Genomic DNA, 18,554 nt, shown 5'->3' with positions numbered 1-18,554 from the left:
TCGCAAAAGAACTGCTGTAGCCATAATTCCCCTCCGTCAGCACGTAGAACAAAGCAGTTGTCACATTAGAGTCCCCCGAGAAACACATAATAAACTCCTCCTATACTGCACGAGCACGCCATGGCCGCAGGCCGCGCGGGTGGCGGGGGAGACGCCAGGAACAATCTCTTGGCATCTCCCAAGGGAGGCCTTCTCGCTCAATAATTACATGTGCAGTGGCTCACTATGTGTGTTTAGCAAGTTGCAGGCAATGCAACTGGCCACACACGTACCTCTTTTCTCCAACCACTCCTCGTAGTGCGTGCATGCACATGCATATGCGGAATGAACCCCGGCCCCTCCCTCTGGCATCCTCCCGTCAGCACTTCTCCTGCTCCCTACGTAGAGCATCTCATTCTGCTGACGATAACATTTAGTCAATGGGCTTCGGCCGTGGTGACCTATGGCCGCTCAGACTCTTACTCGCTCACTCACAGACTAGAGGCTCTTGTTCTTGACGTGCATACATACGAGTAATCCGCTAAAAGCTACCGTCGTCGGGCCTCCCCTCCGTCACGACGCGCTGCGACGTCTCTGAGAGCTGCCACGTGAATGACGCTGGGAGGCAGAAACAGTCCCTTCACACCCACCTTCCTCCAGCTGTTGTTTTCTACAAGCTTTCTGCAGCAATGTGAGCTATTCACTGTGAAATCCCGCTTTGCTTCAAACAAACCAAGGCGTCATACATCATGTCACTTTGGTCTGTTGCTATGATGAAACGTGCAGATCTCGCTCTGCATGTTAAGTCAGACAGCACAACGTGATGTGTGTCAGATGCTGACAGGATATTTTAACTTTTGGTGGATGATTAGTTTGTTTAAAATGTCTCCTCTCTCTCTCTCTCTCTCTTTGTGTATGTATTCATCGTGCAGATCTCCGACGCCCTTCAGCAGAGCTACACGACGTCAGCACTGTGGCGGTTCCTCAGTTTGGGCTATGCCCTCATGCTCTGTCCCTTCATCATCGTCCTGGGGGGCATGTTTTTCTTGGCCACGGCGCTGTTTTTCCTGGATGACAGGGAGAAGGCTGAGAAACAGTAAGTGATTCAGACCTTTGTTTGCGTAACTCGTCGTCGTTTCATTTGTTATTCATTCTTTAAATATTTAAGAAGTGCTCCTGATGTCCTCCGTTGACTTTGTGAATAAGAACTCCACAAATCCAAGCACACCTCCCCAGTGCACAAGGCTGGGGAAGGAGCAATGAGACCGGGTTTCAACGTGGGTCAGGGACAAGCTTCCCAGTGATGCCAACAATGGTGGCAACACTCAGAAAGGCCCCAGAATCAATAGATAGTCCCAATCAGCTATAAGTGCTGCAGAGATGACACAAGCGGTCCGAGCCATCAATTTCTTTAAGTGTTCTCTTTAAGTGATAGCTACATCCCCTTTTCTTAATGCATTCATATATTTCTATTACAAACACCAAAAAAACGCAAACCCACAGTTTCACTGTATAGGTCTTCATGCCCCTAAAAGGCAAAAACAAACACACTCATCCTCCCTCAGGCTGTGAGACATGACTTCTTGTTTCTTTCTGACTATTTTTTCCTACTTTTTTTATCACATTGACTTACTCTGCTGGTGCCAGCGCTCTCAGAAATGACTTCCTTCCTGTTGGAGATGAGGGACATTTTTAGACAGGATGGCAGTCTGCTGTCTGACGTCCCTCTGCAGCCTCTTTGTCTTCACCATTAGTAGCTTGTTTTACCCATGCCCCCAAAACATTTTTGTACAACTTAAGCCGAAAAAGAACAATTTTGATTTCATGTAATTAGAGGACAAGTAAACATGGAAAGAAATGTGGAAACTGAGCTTCAAGTTTCAGTGGACTGCATTTAATAATTCCGGGTTCAAGCATCCATCTGCCCTTAATAATTCCTTTGTGTAATCATTATAGTTTTAAAGTGGGTTGTGGCTTCTGCTGGGCCTGATCCAGTGTAAGAAAAGGGAGGAATGCAAAAATAATGACTGAAAGAAGAGTCACACTTCTGCCGTCTGCTGTATGAGATTGGTTTGTGGTCCAGTATGTGGTCTGAGCAATCTCACCACATAATTCCCAACTTGGCACTTGTTCACTCAAACTAGATCTGACCACAACCCCTTGACTTTCACACAACACACTGTGGGGCAAAGCTAATAGACAACAGATGAAGTAAATATTTCTCCGGTACAACACAGAGACGCTTGGAGGCATTGGACGGTTGTTCCTATATGTGCTATTTAACAAATAGAATCCTGTAATCATGTGTGGAGTCTGGCTTTTGAGTTTTACTACATTTAAAAATCAATTTATATAAAATGTTGTTAACCCTATTTGATAAGCCACCTGCTCCAAAGGTCACAAATAATTAATTAACTTTCTTATCAGCAACAAGACATTAATGTGAAAAACCTTTGTGTTGCCAGGTAATGAAAAATCTCTCTGGTTTTTATAGTCTTTAAAGGTGCAAATGTAATAAATACGACATTATTATAGCAGCTATTAGCGATGTAAAAATCATGAGCTTGGCAGCAGTACTCTTTGCACCGTTAGATAACCAACAGCTCTGCAGAGAGCCGTCTGGAGGTAGAACTCCATGTAGAGCACCTTTAATGAAGTAACTCATCACGATATGAATAAAGGTGTGTGTCTAATGAGCAAACAAGCCAGCAGCACTGTCATTGAAACACAGTAAAAAGAGGAAATGTTGTGGTTATAAATGGTAATAATCACCCTTAATACAAAGTGGTCCCAAACTTTTTGCAGAACTGCATTCATGTACAGTATCTAGAGATGGTAAACATATGACCTATCAGGGGAGTCCTTGTTCCCTTCCAGCTTTTCTTGCCTCACCTATTGCTGGGTTAATCACAAACAAGCTTGTCAGATGACATCAAGCTGTACAAATATGTATATTTATTCAGCAAATATAACCATCCCATATCCCACACGCTAGACCTCTACAGCACAGTACAGATTTGTAGAAAGCCTCCCAATGGTGAAAGAAGGCAAACTTAAGAAGCAGCAGCTCTTATGTAACAATCTGCGAACTACACCTCGGGGACTAAGAAAGATGGCAACATCCACAACTTTGAACAGCTAGAGTTGTTTCATGATTGTGATATTTATAGCTTCCATTCAAACTATAAACCCCCTGATTTGTACAGAGAATTTTGCAGCGTTTTTTTCCCCCCTGCTTCGAGTCTGTCCTCAGATAGTCAGCGCTATTTATAAAAGGCGCGCGTCCGAACGAGTAACTCACTGGAGCGCGCTTTTCTATTTCCAGCCCAAAAGAGTGCTTTATTATTCCTAGTTTGCTTTTTTGGGCAGCGGGGATTCCATTAATAGCTCTGGTTCCGCGTGTCCCCCCAGTTCAACACATTCACCTGGTCCACATTTACACTCAGCGATGTGAGCAAGCAGGATTGACTCTGCCCATGCTCCTTGATAAAGGGCTGCACACAGACAGACCAGGGAAGAGCTTGCATTCGATAAGATAAACCAGGAGAAATTGCTGGTAAAAGTGAGCTAGTTAGAGTTAAAAGAATGTGTAAGCAAGGACTAAGTGCTGCATGTGGTTTAAGGAGGTTTGTCTGAAAGTGTTTGTGCATCTTTGATTCCTAAAGACGTTCCTCTCTCCTCAGGTTGAGCCAGATGACACGACCGCCCTCCACAGTCAAGGTATGACCAGGTAAATTGCCTTTCCTCCTAAAGAAGCTTTTAGACTTTAATGCTTTTCACCTCAGTGGTTTAAGTGTCTTCAAACAAAAAGACGGTCTCAGAACATCAACTTTTATAAGGTTCTCCTCTCATTACCTGGTAACCTTCAAGTAAAGAACTCTATCATGAGAAGGAACAGAAAAAGGGTCTTCAGGACTTAAAAGGCACTTCGACCCGATGCTATCCAAAGATTAATGACAGATGATAATAATACAGATGATCCATTTCCCCTTGTACTCAGGTTGTCTTGGCATTCTTGGAGTGCTTGTTATTTGACCAACAATCTGGCCTCTTATCAAGACCTCAGCCGCCTTTCCGTCTTTCCTTTCTTTATCAGACCCAGACACGCGGTGCAAAAGACCCTCTAATTATTACAAATAACACAAATAAGTTACACAATAAATGCACACCAGCTAACTGCACTGCGGAACAATGGGGAGCTACGGTAGTTGCTGGTGAAGAATAACAAGAGTTCAATGAACTCTGAATCACTGATTAGAAGGACCAGGAATCTGTTGTGACTTACAGTACGTGTGAAGGGTATTATGTTTAGCCAAAAGGTCAAGGTTTTAGCCCCTCCTAATCATTCCTTTGTAACCTTATCTGGGTGTATTTTTTCTCTAAACATTCATACTATGTTTACTCCAAGAGCAAAGAATGAAAAAAAGGTCATGAATGTGTGTATGGCTTAGCTTATTATCACCACCTTACAATATTGCTCCTTGTCCAGGGTGAGATGAAGAGGTTCAGAAAAGGAATGATGGATGTGTGACAAACAAGTCTCCTCCTTTTATACATTTTTTCACTACATTTGCATATTTAAACACACAATCTCAGATAGAAATGTCTAAATGTAAAGAATCACCTGGGAAAGTATAATGGCAATATCTGTAAGTGTCATATTTGTCCTACTCGCCAGTAGGAGAAAAGTCAGAGTGGGAAGTCAGTTACATCCAGATTTCTCTTTTACGAATCAAAAGGAGCTGCCATTTGAGCATCAGCTGATGAAAAGCATTACATTCTAGGTTCAAGCTCTGGCTTCATTGTCTCCTTGTACAGTGCTGTATTATATCAGGACATGGAATTTGATGAATTTTGACTATTCTATTCTAAACTATTCTGTAGGTAATAATTCAAAAGGTAGACTTTAACCCGAGGATACAGACATGGATTTTTTGCAAGAGGGATCATTGGAGTTGAATTCAATGTCTTGTAATTATTTTAGATAGTTACTTATCTGGAAAAAAAATCAAATTCAAATTCACCCTGTCCTTGTGCAGTGAGACTGCTGCTGAGGCTGTTTGTGCTTGCAGCTGCATGGCATTTAGAAATAGTAATAGTATGATAGATTACCCAACGCAAGCTTTGAAAGCTCCACGATTTGCATTGTGCATTGATGAATGGGAGGCAACGGCTGTCTTGAAGGCCGTAAATCAATCTAGAAGAAAAATCTGTGGGACACTTTAGGAAAAAAGAATGAAGAAATATCGTGGATACAAAGGTTTGCAGTTAGCGTGCTGCAATATGCAAAACTACAGCCTTATGGCCTTTTAGTAAAAGTCATTACCATTGACAGGGCGGCATTAGTATGCACACTTAATGATAGGTGACATGAAAGGCTCCCGCGGGGGCTTCTGAACATATCAGGTTTTCAGGGGACGCTCATGTTCGGTACGACCGTCACACTCAGCAGCTAAAGCGTTTTCTCCCTAGTGTCTAAACAGGCTAGTTATACAGAACGCAACTATAGTGGCTTGAGGTCAGATTCAAATTTACCTACAAAATGATTAATTTAAATAAAGCTAAAACCAAGCATCGTGGCGCACTGTGGTGATTGATTGTCAACAAATCTGTTAAGGGGGATAATCCAATCAGTGTCGGACCACTATTTCCTCCCTCGGGTCCGACTTGCCGATCAATACGGTTCACAGTTCATCCGCTCTCCGTCGACAAGTGTTCAGCGTTCCCGCCTGCTCTGACCATTGTGCTCCCAGTGGTACAACACGCTGCCCTGGGAACCAATTAAGGCAGAAATGTGGGAAGGTGGCGATGTGAAGCAGTAGTAGTGTTCAGAGTACAGGAACCAGGTGCTGGGTTCTGACGAGGAGTGGAAGTGAAGGAGAGGGATTCAGAGGAGGAGAGAAATGACACACGCCCGTTGAACAGAATGAGGATCGAGAGGAGCAGTGACGGCCTAAGCCGCTTTCCAACGCGATCATATCAATCTCCCAGACGCAGATCAGATAGACTGAGATCCAATTATCTTCCTCTGCAGAAGGAACCGGCCTCCGCTGACCAGATTGACCCCACGGTGCGTGATGACTAGAGGAAATGGGGCGGGGGGGGGGGGGGCGGCAGTCAAAAGACCAGCGTGAGACCTGACAGCGGAGCTTTGCGCTCATTTATTCAGTAACCACAATCCCATATTACTGGGGTAGGAAACTCACATCTCAAGGCCAAACTCTGATTTAGTCACCGCTGTCCAAACGTTAACTGTTAAAAGTGTTTGCACAGCTGCAGGCGCAGACTTTCCTTCTTTGCACTCTTATCATTTAACAAAAGCGAGTCAGCAGAATGGGTTAATGGTGCTGGGCAGGCCAGTGACCACAAACCACACACATGATGGGACCTGTTTAGGCTACAATGCATTCAGAAAGGCCCTCAACTTCCTCTTTCATAAGAAAATGAACACGTGAAAAGAGAGAACTCCTTTCTTTACATTAAAGTATCCTTTGTCGGGCCGCACCAACCCATTCTCCGCTCTCTCCGTCCGTCCTCGAGTGAGAGGCCAGTCAGTTCTCACGCAGCTTGCGACTTCGAAGCCAAAAGCCAAGTTTACCCCGCTTTCCAGACCGGTACACAGCAAAGTAATCTTCAAGAAGGTGGGCCAATGTCACACATATTAAAGCATTCGCAGCTTTAATTATCACGATGGCATTTGAGCAGCCTCATTTCCAGTTTGGCTCATGAACAATTCACAGTTTACCACAACAACCGACACTAATAAGGAAGGTTCATCCCTGAGAGGATTGGATCTGTATCCACAGAACCAGAACAACAGTCCTCTAATCCTCCAGTAATACTTTGTTTACTCTCCTACATTCACTTGTCTCCCGGAGTTACGCCACTATTTATTTGGATTAAAAACATTTTACAATAATTATGAATAATCGGGTAGGGGGGCGGGGGGGGGGGGGGGGGGGGGGTCTGCCTAAAACAAACTGTTGTGTGTTGGTATGTTGTGTGCAGGAAAATATTGAGGTCACAGGCTGGTCCTTGTGTGCAGGCATGGTCAGGGAGGTCCTAACAGATGGCTGCAGAGCTTCTGACCTCCACATTAATTACATGAGAGTGTCCTGTGGTGAGTCGAGACTCTAACGGCAATATTTCATTCCCACTCTCTCCCTCCTTCTTTCTCTCTCTCCCCCTCAATCTCTCGCTCTTGCAGGTGACAACAACATGAGGAGCCACCTGAAGGAGCAGCCAAACTCTAAAGATGACACATGGGAGTTAGAACTAAGGCCAGCCGATCCACTCGTTTGAAGTCATGTCCACGTTCTCGTCATTGCCGTCCCTGCCACGATCCTCCCCCTCTTCACCCCTCCTCCTCCTCCTCCTCCTCCTCTTGGCTCCTGCTGCTCTTTGTCTATGCAGACTCACAGAAGCTGCTCAGAACTAGAACGAGGGAGCGTCTTGCCCCTCCTTGATACGCCTCTAAATCACAGGTCAGTGAGAGGGAGCACAGTCGCGAGCTGATTGCCGACCAGCCGACAGCTGGTGTCCTCCACCCCTCTGTCCCCAAGGATCCACTGAACCTTCCAGGGAGGACTTTAGGGGGCCACAATCCCCTGTGACCCCCCCCCCCCCCCCCCCGACTCCTGATACCATACTACTGAATGCTGACAATGAACCTGCCTGTCTGTCTGCTTGTCTGTCTGTCATATTGGCTGTCAATCTGCACCAAGTGCCATAGCGTCATTACATTCCTTCTGACTTTGCACTGACCCACAACCCTCATTGACTTCTGATCACTGACTATGTTTACATGCGTGCCAGAATTCAGCCAGAATTCAGCCATTAGCGAGTTTGATTACGTTTGTATTGGCTCGACATCCGCATGTGTCACCTGCAATCATTAGGCTCCATTGGGGTCTGTGTTGCTCCAGTGCAAATTACCCACAATTCATTCTGTCTTGGCTCTTAAACACTTTGAGCCGTTAAACAGAAAGAAGCTGTATAATTCAAGTTCTGTGGAGTGAGAGATTTGTCTCGTTAAAGTTTTCGGCAGGAGTTTAATTGCTCATATTAACCTCAGTATTTACATTGGACTTCAATACGTTTACATGATGAATGCAGTATCCTCGCCATCGATCAAAGCTTAGTAATCATAGCCCTCAAAGTAAAAAACTGTTCCATCATCAGTAAAGCACCCTGAAAAAATTGGCGCTTCCCCATCAAACCGCTGTTTCCTTCTTCTTTTTTTTTTGAGCTTCTAGCACTTACATAAGCGTGGACAGATCCAGAGAACATGACAGCGATGGGAGAATTCTGCACATTATTTTTCATTAGCTTTCTTGTGATTTTTTTTTTCCTGCATGTTGTTGGATTTGAAACGGGAGGTCACTGCCTATGATTGTTTCAGAAGGAAGGTGATGCAATCCGGGCAGTTTAAGCAGACACTGGACTTTATGTTTTTATAATTTATAATGTACTTGCTTTTCCCAAAAGTAAAAGAAAAGCTTCTCTTCTGACTTTTAAGGAGTAGCTTAATGTCTTTCTGTGTACACGAGAAGCAATACAAAGAACCAACCTTTCTTATCCACACTGCCTTTTGGGGGAGAGAGGTTTCTCTTCAGAGGGATTTTCTTTCTGATGGTTGGTTTTGAATTTCTGGACACCAAACCTACACAGGGACGGAGTCGCTTTTAATGACAGATTCCACGTCCTGCCCATGCTGGTTACAATAGCAGCCATTGTGGAAAGATACCTTTATACTTCGCAATTGTAGATATCCCATTCCACAATTAAGAGAATGGACCTTTTAGGAGAGCAGGGGCCGCGGTCATCTCTTTATTACTGAGGGGAATCAAAATTCCAGACAGGAACAGGAAATCCTGGTGGCGACCTCTTATCGCAGAGGAATCCCCCCTTCCCCCCCCCCCATCCCCTTTGAAACCTGACCAGCAAGTCCTGAGATGTCTCTGCAGGGGTCTCTTTTAATACCCCAACCACACAACGTAGAAATACACAAAAGGGGGAGGGGGGGGTCGATTTGTTTCCCTCATATGCTTAGACTGGTATTTGTAATCATGCAACTTTAATGCAAAACCCCACCAAAACATAAGCTATAGCTAGTTGCTTGTAAAGATTTAGGTAAAAGCGTCATTAGAAGCTACCCTGAGGGATCCTTTTTTGTTGCATATTACCTGGAGGATCATTTTTTTTCTGCAACCTTGAAGCCACTAATGGCGTCAAAGGTTTGAAAACAAACGCATAAAAAGGAGAAAAAGGCACTTTTCAGACCTCCGAGAAAACACCGGAGGAGGATAGAATGACCTTAGCGGAGGCCCAAAGGGAAAGTTGAGGTGGTTCTTGTAGCATTGATGTGCGAGCATGACTCACCGGCTGCGTGCGGGCTGCTGTGTGGGCAGCGTCTTTGCTGCCAGATCAATAGCTTTAGCTTCTCTCCGACTGCGTGGAGCTCTCTGAATGTGACGCGTTTACACACCTACATCTTCTTAATGGACTAAGCTTACCTCCTTTTGTTGATTTTCTTTGTCTTAATGTTACCAAATGAATTAAAAAATGTAATAACTACCATAGAGATTTATATATATATATATATAGATATTAAGCTATATCATGCAGCAACTTTAACATATTGTAAATGATGGCTTGGATGCAATGTATTTATTTGTTTGTTACCATAATGAAGAATAATCTATAAAGGGAAATATAAGGTTTGAGTATACTGCAAATTGTTGTATATCATTGGGTGTAGAAATTGTTTGTTCATTCTTTTGTATCCCCAAGAAACTACACATAAGCATCATACATCACTGAGATTTATCCCGTTTACTGTGATCATGAACTGGACATCTCACACACGTTACACACACACAAAAGGAACTGCGATGTGGATGGATTTTACTGCTCCAATGTTTAGGGTGCAATACTTTTTGCATTCATTTTGTAGCTCTTGTAAAGATTTTTTTTTATTATTATTATTTTGAGAACATCCGATCAAACCATTTTGCACACCTAAATGTTCAGGGATTGATTTTAACCACAGCCTCAGAAGTCTGTCACGTCACGCTCACAGCGCTGTAGTTGCTGACATGTTGTCACCTGACATGAAAAGGGACGTTGGCTCTGGTCAGCCGGGTCACCAATTGAGTTTCACTTGCCAAATTTAGTTGATTTAGCATCAATTATTTAGAAGTCCGTTGTATTGAGTAATTCTACGTTGATAATCACTGAAGTGATGTGCTGGGAAATGTGCTACTTCTTGTTATACAAGAATCCTGTATAAAGAAACCTATTTCTGATGTTGAGCAGAAAACAGAGGTTATTTTTTATTTTTAGAGCGCGTCAATACAAGAAATGTGTAGAGAAATCAAAGGAATATTGTTCTAGAACTGAACTGTGACGCTCCTTCTAGGGGATTGATAGAAAATGTACATGTCTGTAAATCAAATAAACCTATTTAATCACTTCATACCACCGCGTTGTCTCTGTTTCTTCTCACTCTCTCCTGCATTCGTAACATTTATTAGGAACTACTAACAACTCTAACTAGGCCTTAAATGTAGGTATATGCTATTATTATGGACTGCATGCATCTCTGATATGCCTTCATGTAAGTTCCTGAACTACAAACCAGACACAGCTGGATTTCCACCTCATCATTGTCAGGTGTATGAATGTGTAAATGCTCACGTCCATAAGTCGCATCGTGTAGAATTAGTGTTGCTTCTACCTTAAGAAAGAGACATTAGTTGTTTTCAGTTACAAGTTTTTACAAAATGAACAAGTAGTTTTCAGTTCAGCATGTATAATCAGTAAATAAATAGTATTTCATTCCCCTACATTGCCTTAAGCAGTTTTGGGCATTTAGTCATTTTAATTGTCCATTTTGTCTGAAAACCATAAAGTTGACCCTTGTAAAAAACTAAAGTATGTTAGAACTACATCATGTTTTGGAAAAGTGCAACAAAGTGATCTATTGTTGTCAGAGCTGACTTGATGCACTTGTTCTGTGGAATTCGGTGAGTCAGGTCAAAGGTGATACATACACTACTTTATTTTGAAATGCGCACCACTTTTTGAAAACTGGACACCATTTTTTCTTTTCTCCACATCTTTGCAGAATCATACAGACTTGATTTTCATCACAGTGAGAGACGGCCGGAGTTGGTCCCCGAATGAACCGCTGTATTGTTCGGGTGCAGTGAGGCAAGCCTCTGTGAGGGTCGGTTTGTAAAGTAATCTCGAAATCCCCCGGAGTGGTTCAGAGACGCAGTAACACATCCCAGACATGACACATCCGTGCTGTGGATGCAGTGGAGGAAAAAAAACATGATATTTACCTTCAGCGGGAATGAGGAAGCCCACAGCTAAAGGCCCTCGTTGTGCTGATGTTCATTTGAAAGGGCGGAGTTGCCTAACATGGCAGCTAATGGCACTAATGGACTTGTCTATGACAGGGCTGCACAAACACAATGAGTACGCATGAACTGCTTTTGTTGTAGAAGAAGCGAGGAGATGTTGACTGAGAGGCCTTTAATTAGGCAGAGCCCCTATTTTGAACGGATCATTGTACCCGACGTGCCCTCGGTTTGCAGAGGGCTAGATTACATAGGAGCCAGAGGAAGAATTGGTGTGTGGATGACCAGGAGAAACCAACACCCTTTCCCACAGTCAGGCCAATATGTACCCCAAAGTCAAAGTCAACACACCTAGTCATGCAGCATGCAGGAAACAGCGGGGCGTCGGCAGGAAAAGGGGAGCCATTCTAGCGAGCTCTGGAATTTCCATTTGCGTTTTTTGCGAACAGAAACCCACAGAGGACGGACTTTGTACACGACGCTGGCTAAATCTAGGCTGACAAACAGCCACCAGTGGATGAGAAGCTTTAACATTTCAGTTCATTTTATAAACAGCTTTGTTAAGGCCATCCATTTTTTATATGTGACTGCGTCAGGGACTGCAGCGGCATTTTGTTTCGAAATGTACTCGTGAAGAATGAAGTCAGAGAAATAAAGAAGGTCGGGGGTTGAACAGGAAACAGTGATGATTCTTCTGTCTGTAGAAAAACCCGCCATTAGCAGTATCACATCTCTACTGTGAATCTCTCACCTTCTCTCGGGTTGACACTTACTGACTTTTTCCAAGCTGCTTCATACTGTAGAAACCCAGCAACTAAAGCAAGTGTGGCAGAAACATTCCAAAAGTCTCACCTGGTGCGCAGTTCGTCATGTTCCCAGTCTCCTTCCACGTGAAATAGTTTAAACTGTATGTGAAGGTGAGATCCCGGATCTGTTTTCCATCCATTACACCAACAGTTTTAGTAGCATTTAAGGGTGACTTTGTTTTACGTTTACACAGTCCAGAGTTCTTGAAAAATGCCAAAAGATGAATAAAACATTGATGAAATGAGCAAAGACTTCGGTGCACGCTGCTTTGTGTGAAGGCAAAAATGCAAACCGACCAACTTAAGTCTTCTAATGGCCCACGGCACATATTTCTTGTCACCAACACCAGACAACAAGAGGGATTAGAAGGAGGAACAGAGAACAACAATTCACTCTCCGGGCTCTTGCAGTGCAGTTGAGGGGAAAGGGCAGAAATAGCTGCTTCATTAGAGGTTCGCTTGAGGCGGGGACATGCTCAAGTTTTCAAACACTGTCATTATAAGAAGACAGCAAGAAGATCAAACAGTTGAGAGACCTTCACGACACTGAGGCCTTCTAAACGCCTACTTAAAAAATAGTTGGAAATGGCATATGCAGAGAGCATGTGTACAATATTGTATTTCATAGTAAAGTATACTTTGTGCACATCAATAAACTGAGTCAAATTTTATTTTAATCTACGTAAAATGACACATGAAGACAGGAACATCTTTCCTCACTTTAAGTATTAAGATGCATCGTCTTATTTACCGTACTTGAAATATTTCAACGCAGAGGCTGTAGAAATATGTTTTGTCAGGTCACAGTGGGAAAAACATAAAGATATATTAAAAACTGCTACCAAAAAAGAGAATTCCTGGTGAGGAAATCCAAAAAAATAAAATTGCTAATAACAACAGGGAAGTAGACGTAGGAAGATGTTTTTACCAGCCTATTGTTGAATGTTTGTGGTGAAATTGAGTCAAAAACAAATACAAAAAATAGTACATCTTCACACTGGTTAAACAACAAGGGTTTTTAATTTAATGTTTAGCTACTTGTACCCCCACTCAACAATGCAATACAGTACTGTAACGTGCAGAGTGAGAAGTGAGATGTGGTTCAAGAACTGACCCTTAAGGTACGCAAAATCAAATCTTTGTGACAATAACAACAAACAAAATACAGATTAAACATTTTTACTTATCTAAAGGATATAGTCTTTAACTGGTGTACAGCATTTGGAAAGGAAACTAGGACAAACTGGTTAAATAATATACAGCCAATACATCAGCATCTGGAGAAAATGAAGTGCATCCACATTTCATGTAGAGACAAGGAGCAACAATTGTTGCTAACATTGGACGTCAAACGTCGGTTTCATCCTTTCCCATTGATGAGCATCACTTCTTTCTAGTGTGAACGGACGGCCGGCCATCGGGACCCAACTAAGCCGCAGCTGTCAGGGTCTGCAGTAACGCACGGCTCTGCATGTGTATTAAAGAAGGCGACACATGTTCCAGAGGAAGCATGAGATGTCGGCCTCCTCCTCTTTAGTGTCTGCCCGTGTGGAATGAATAAAACATGTGCTCCATGGTGGGCTGAACAATGTCAATGAACCAGCGCCGAACAATTCAAGAGGATGTGAATGGTAATGGAAATAGTCAGAGCCAAGGCTGCAGAAGCTGTTATTACCCCCCCCAGCTAGTTACAATGATCTCTCATCGTCTCCGGGCCTCCAAGCAGCGGCTTCACTTCAAACTGTGCCAGTGAGGTCCTCAATGCGACGAGGGATTAATTTGATTTGCACGCTCACTAATGAGGATGTAATGTAAATTGACAGTGGAATAGTGTGACCGTGACTGCGCTTGTTATGTGCCGCAGTGGGTTCAGTGTCACGGACGCAGCAAGTGTGAGCTATGAATTCCAGAGTTTTCTGAATTAACCATGAGCTTCTGCTCGACTTGGCGTAGAGTGAATGATGTTATTTGGCTTTCGTTGCTGTTTTTAGCTCACATGGTTCCATACTTAGAACTTCTGTTTCCACTGCAGCATGAACGGATTCAGAAATACTTCCAAAAAGCTATTTATGTACACGCCCGTTGTTAGCAGCATCTGTATGCATGTGTCCCGCATGTGAAGCGCAGACAGCGAAGGAGCTTTGTGAATGACATCGTCCAGGCTGAGGCAACGAACAGCAACAGCGCCGTGCGAACAGAGGCAGAGGAGCGTGCATGTCTGTATACACTCATGACAAATAGCAAGTTACACCGATGTGTGCACGCCAGAAGGCCACAAATAAGCCGACGCACACTAATAGACCAAGCAACTCATGCGGCTTTAAGAGCAAGCAGGATCCACTCTTCTACATGAGAAAACAGGTCTATAAGGGTTCATTTTCAGCGTCTTCTCATCATTAAAAAGATATAGATGTTAGTTCAGGATGTTCCATTATTTTGTGCCGTTTCGCTTTCCTTGTTAATTAAATGCTCTCCAACTGGGCGGAATCAGTTATGCTCTAATACTCTGCAGCATGGTGGATGATGGGGGCTCAGGTGGTCGAGGTAATCACAAGGTTCCGTGTTTGATCCTCGGCTGCTTGAGGTGTCCTCGAGTGAGACACTGAACCCGTAACCTCGGCACATTACATCATTGTACGGATGGGTAAATGTAGACAAGTGATGAAAATCACATTGAGAGGCCAGAGGACTAAAGAGCACAATGTTAATCCCCATCTTCCAATTGGAAGACCGCCACCTCTTCTTCAAAGACCCTCCCATCATCTTCATAAACTACAATGTGATTAATCAGATTAATTCAGCAGCCACATATTTGTGTTCGCAAAGCAGATTAGTCCACAAAAAAAATATAATTTGTATATATATATATAACACTAATTTAACACTAATATTGGATATTATGCAGACTTTACTATGGACAAACTCTTCGATGAAGATGCTTCGCTTCACTATTTCCACTCTGTTCTCTCCTTATTCACTTTCCTTTCCTCTGACACAACCAGAGGGAGGAGGGTCGCAAGCGGTTGAGCAATGAATGGATGTTATTCAGGGAGCTCTCCAAAATGTGTGATAAATGGGGTTGATACATGAGTCATGATGGTAGGTGATCTTCTCATCAGTCCAACCACAGAAGTTTAGTCTTTTTTCATTTGTGCTGCAAAATGCTCAATAAAGTCAAAGTTATTTTGGATCAAAGTAGAATGCCAAGTATGTGTGTGTGTGTGGCTGAAATGGCACTGAAGTGTGTAGGAGTAGATTGTGTCATCATATTTCTGTTTTTCAAACATCAAAGAATGTACACATTCAATGCCATATGTGAAAGCACATATGCACTTCCATTGACCTCATCCTCTTATTTTACCACAGGAATCTCCTGTGCAGGCCTTTCACATATGGCAAGGAGAGAGAGAGAGTGGAAGAAGATTTATTTTTTCTATGGAGCCTCAGGAAATGGTCTTAAATTCAATCCATTTATGAGGACCACCGACCAAATAGTGCTTGAATCCTAAAATCCTATTATAGGTAGATGACATCAAAAAAGAAGATATCGTATTAATAATTATAGAATAAAAAGATTGGAGACAATATGCTAGAGGGGTTGGTACCAGATGGATACAAAGTATTCTTATATTAAGTGTCCATTCCAGGATTGTTATTGAAAGTTATCTTGACTTTCAGCACCGGGCCTCCTTCTGAAATTCCACACGCAGCTATCAATCACACACCCAGAATGCATCTGTGAAAACACTGTGTCCAATTAGATCATCAAGAAAAAGGAATCTTAACTTGACCACCATAAATCAAATCCAGGTTGGCTCAATTCTGAAGAAGGAGTTTTGTAATTTCAAACATACTGTATTTAGATTACAACATAATACAGTGATATCTTCCTGTCATCTTCACTTCACGTAGATGTGCGATTCATACTCTTTTGAGTTGGTGAGTATTGACAATAAACAAAAACTGGCTTATTTCAGAAAATGTGTTTTAGCAACTCATAATATATTGAAAAGTTCCAGATAAATAGAGCAAAAGAGTTTGTAGTGAAATCAGCTTCCCATGTTTCTTTTTATCATGTAATTCAAAGTAATTCCTTTTTGGTTACCACCTAACAAATGGATAAAGACGTTTGTGATCCGCTAATTGTCTACATTAATTGTAAAGGCTCACATGGTTGCTTCAAAGGTAACAGTGTGTTTTTTGCTTTAAAATCCAAACAAGCAAAAGTAGCAATAAGATGATAGAACAACAAAAATAGTGAAATGCCATTGGTATTTTGGCTCTTATTGTCACCATTCAGAGATGGGATGGGTGGGGTAATGTGATCTAGCGTGGCCTGACTGCGGTGCAGAAAGGTCAGCAGGCGAAATGCCACAACATGTTAGCATGCTGTGTAGCCTTGCAGCCCGTGGACAGTGGTGTGAAGAGCAGGAACCAATCCCCAAAAAACCCTTGTCACACCCAGAGTGCCTGAGCCGAATATGATCTGTAAACAATGCTTTGGATTCGCAGCGACATAGTGGAGACACAGAATTGAGCGCAGGTCCCATTCAAATAGATATTAGATGCATAGACACTAGTGCAATAGTGCTCAGAGGAATTGCCGTTTGGCGGGATGCTCTCTACATTCATAGTTCACACGTTTTAACACTACAGCAAGTGGAAGTGTACAGGAGTCGCAGTCACAAAATGGGTTCATGTAAAGACAGAGAGAAGCAGCAAACAAAACCCTGTTTTGCATACAGTCAACTGCGCCCAGTTCATGTCGGTTTTAAGGTGGTAGGCAGCACTCGAGGGGCTGAGGGCGATTTAGGACATGTAGGCGGCAAGGTAATGTTCCCAACCAGCACTAAACATTAAATATTAATTTATAGGTAGGAGACAGAAGCAATACAAACAAGATTGGGTTTTAAAAATCTAAATATCCATTTATCTAAATGCAGAAGAATCTAGGTGTGAAAAAATGTGATCCAGCAGGGGTGTGTGTGAGTGTGTCACAGCAGGGTAGCACCTACTACCCCCGACTAGGTGTGAGATTGGTGTACGGACCAGCTGGAGTCATTTACAGTAAAAGAGCACACTCATCACAGAGAAAGGCAGCCTTAAGGAAACAAATGATACAAAAGGAAGATATATTTACACTGTAAGCAAACGCCCTTTGACTTACCGGTACTCCTTGAATAATGTGTTCAGGCCTTCATGGCAGTGTCTACAAGAGAGATCTTTGGGCTCCACCTGGTGGAAACCATTTCATGGCGCTACAAACTTCTGTCTCAGCTCATTTACCTACGTCTGAAATATCCAACAGATGTCATTTACAATTGAGGGTATTTATTTCATACTTTTTTCACTGATTTGAAAGCCTTTCAGGATCTTTGATTTCATGTCGGGGTGTTTTCTCTATCTTTAATTCTTGATGTTTGAAATCGTAAGGGGCTTAAGGGCAGAATAGTGGAGGGAGTGTACGGTCCAGCCACAAGACTTCCACCTACGCCATCAGGGGGATTGAGATCAGGTGTGCCAGGAGACACACCTGGACCTCATCAAGGGGTGGGTACAAAAAGGCAAGGAGGAGCAACATCAAGGAGGAGACAGGTTGGGTGCCCCCTTAGATGGCCGTCAGGCGGGCGAAAGCAACCCCGGGAAGCCGGATAGTGGTCTGGTTTAATTTAGATAAACGTGTTTTGTTTTATTAAAACCTTCTACAAAGATACCATCTGCCTCTTGACTGCTGACTCCATTTTTCCAGAATTCTCAGTGCAATCCTTTCACAAGAAGTATACAGTTTAATATTACCATTATGTGCCACCCTTGACATCGCTTATCCTTCTTTTAGTCTTCATGCTATTATTGGTTATGCTGTTTTTAACGTCACACTGCAATGACTTGAAGGTAATACCTTTGGGCAAAGTTAGCATCTAATGCTTAGCTACATAAAGGTTTCAAAATGTCTGCCAACAAATGGTCTGAGGAACAAAACTAAACCGCCTCAAAGTCTGTAGGCGTGGAGATTTGCCTTCATGGAGCCGGTGTTACAGACTATGTGGCCTTTCAGAACAGAGGAGTCTATGTACCAAAAGATTGCACACAGTTTGACGTTGTATAACTAATTATGTGTCTTCTGAAGGTAATTGGTAGAACCAGATCTTATCTAGGCGCATCATAGCAATAGGAGTGAATACATTATGCATGTGACAATTCAAAGTTAATTTTTTTTGTCCATCCATTTTGCTTTTCAATTCACTGGTTTGACTCCAATGTAGAAACAATTACATAAAAGTACCCAAAACTGATTGGTGCTTGTCTAATCCAAACAGACGCGTAATTAGATGTTCCAAATGAATGTTTTCGCCCTGTTTAAGCACTTGGATTGCTTCAGAGTGACAAAAACAAATTCACAGTG

At 42.8% G+C, this 18,554-nt stretch overlaps 1 protein-coding gene across 2 annotated transcripts in view; it reads left to right on the top strand.

The window, feature by feature from the left end:
- The window catches only part of spns2 (SPNS lysolipid transporter 2, sphingosine-1-phosphate), a 52,351-nt gene extending 41,893 nt beyond the window's left edge, over nt 1–10,458 (top strand). Inside the window, exons 11-13 of one of the 2 annotated variants that reach the window (XM_037467157.2) lie at nt 912–1,075; nt 3,663–3,699; nt 7,187–10,458. In XM_037467157.2, coding sequence (XP_037323054.1) covers nt 912–1,075; nt 3,663–3,699; nt 7,187–7,201 — 216 coding nt within the window. In that variant the 3' untranslated portion in view covers nt 7,202–10,458. Of the gene's footprint in view, nt 1–911; nt 1,076–3,662; nt 3,710–7,186 lie in introns of both variants that reach the window. The other variant, XM_037467158.2, reaches the window with a different exon arrangement.
- The last annotated feature ends 8,096 nt before the right edge of the window (nt 10,459–18,554 follow it).

The sequence above is a fragment of the Pungitius pungitius genome, chromosome 16 (genome assembly GCF_949316345.1).
Source record: "Pungitius pungitius chromosome 16, fPunPun2.1, whole genome shotgun sequence".
Taxonomy (NCBI): domain Eukaryota; kingdom Metazoa; phylum Chordata; class Actinopteri; order Perciformes; family Gasterosteidae; genus Pungitius; species Pungitius pungitius.
This window is presented reverse-complemented; position numbering and strand designations above follow the sequence as displayed.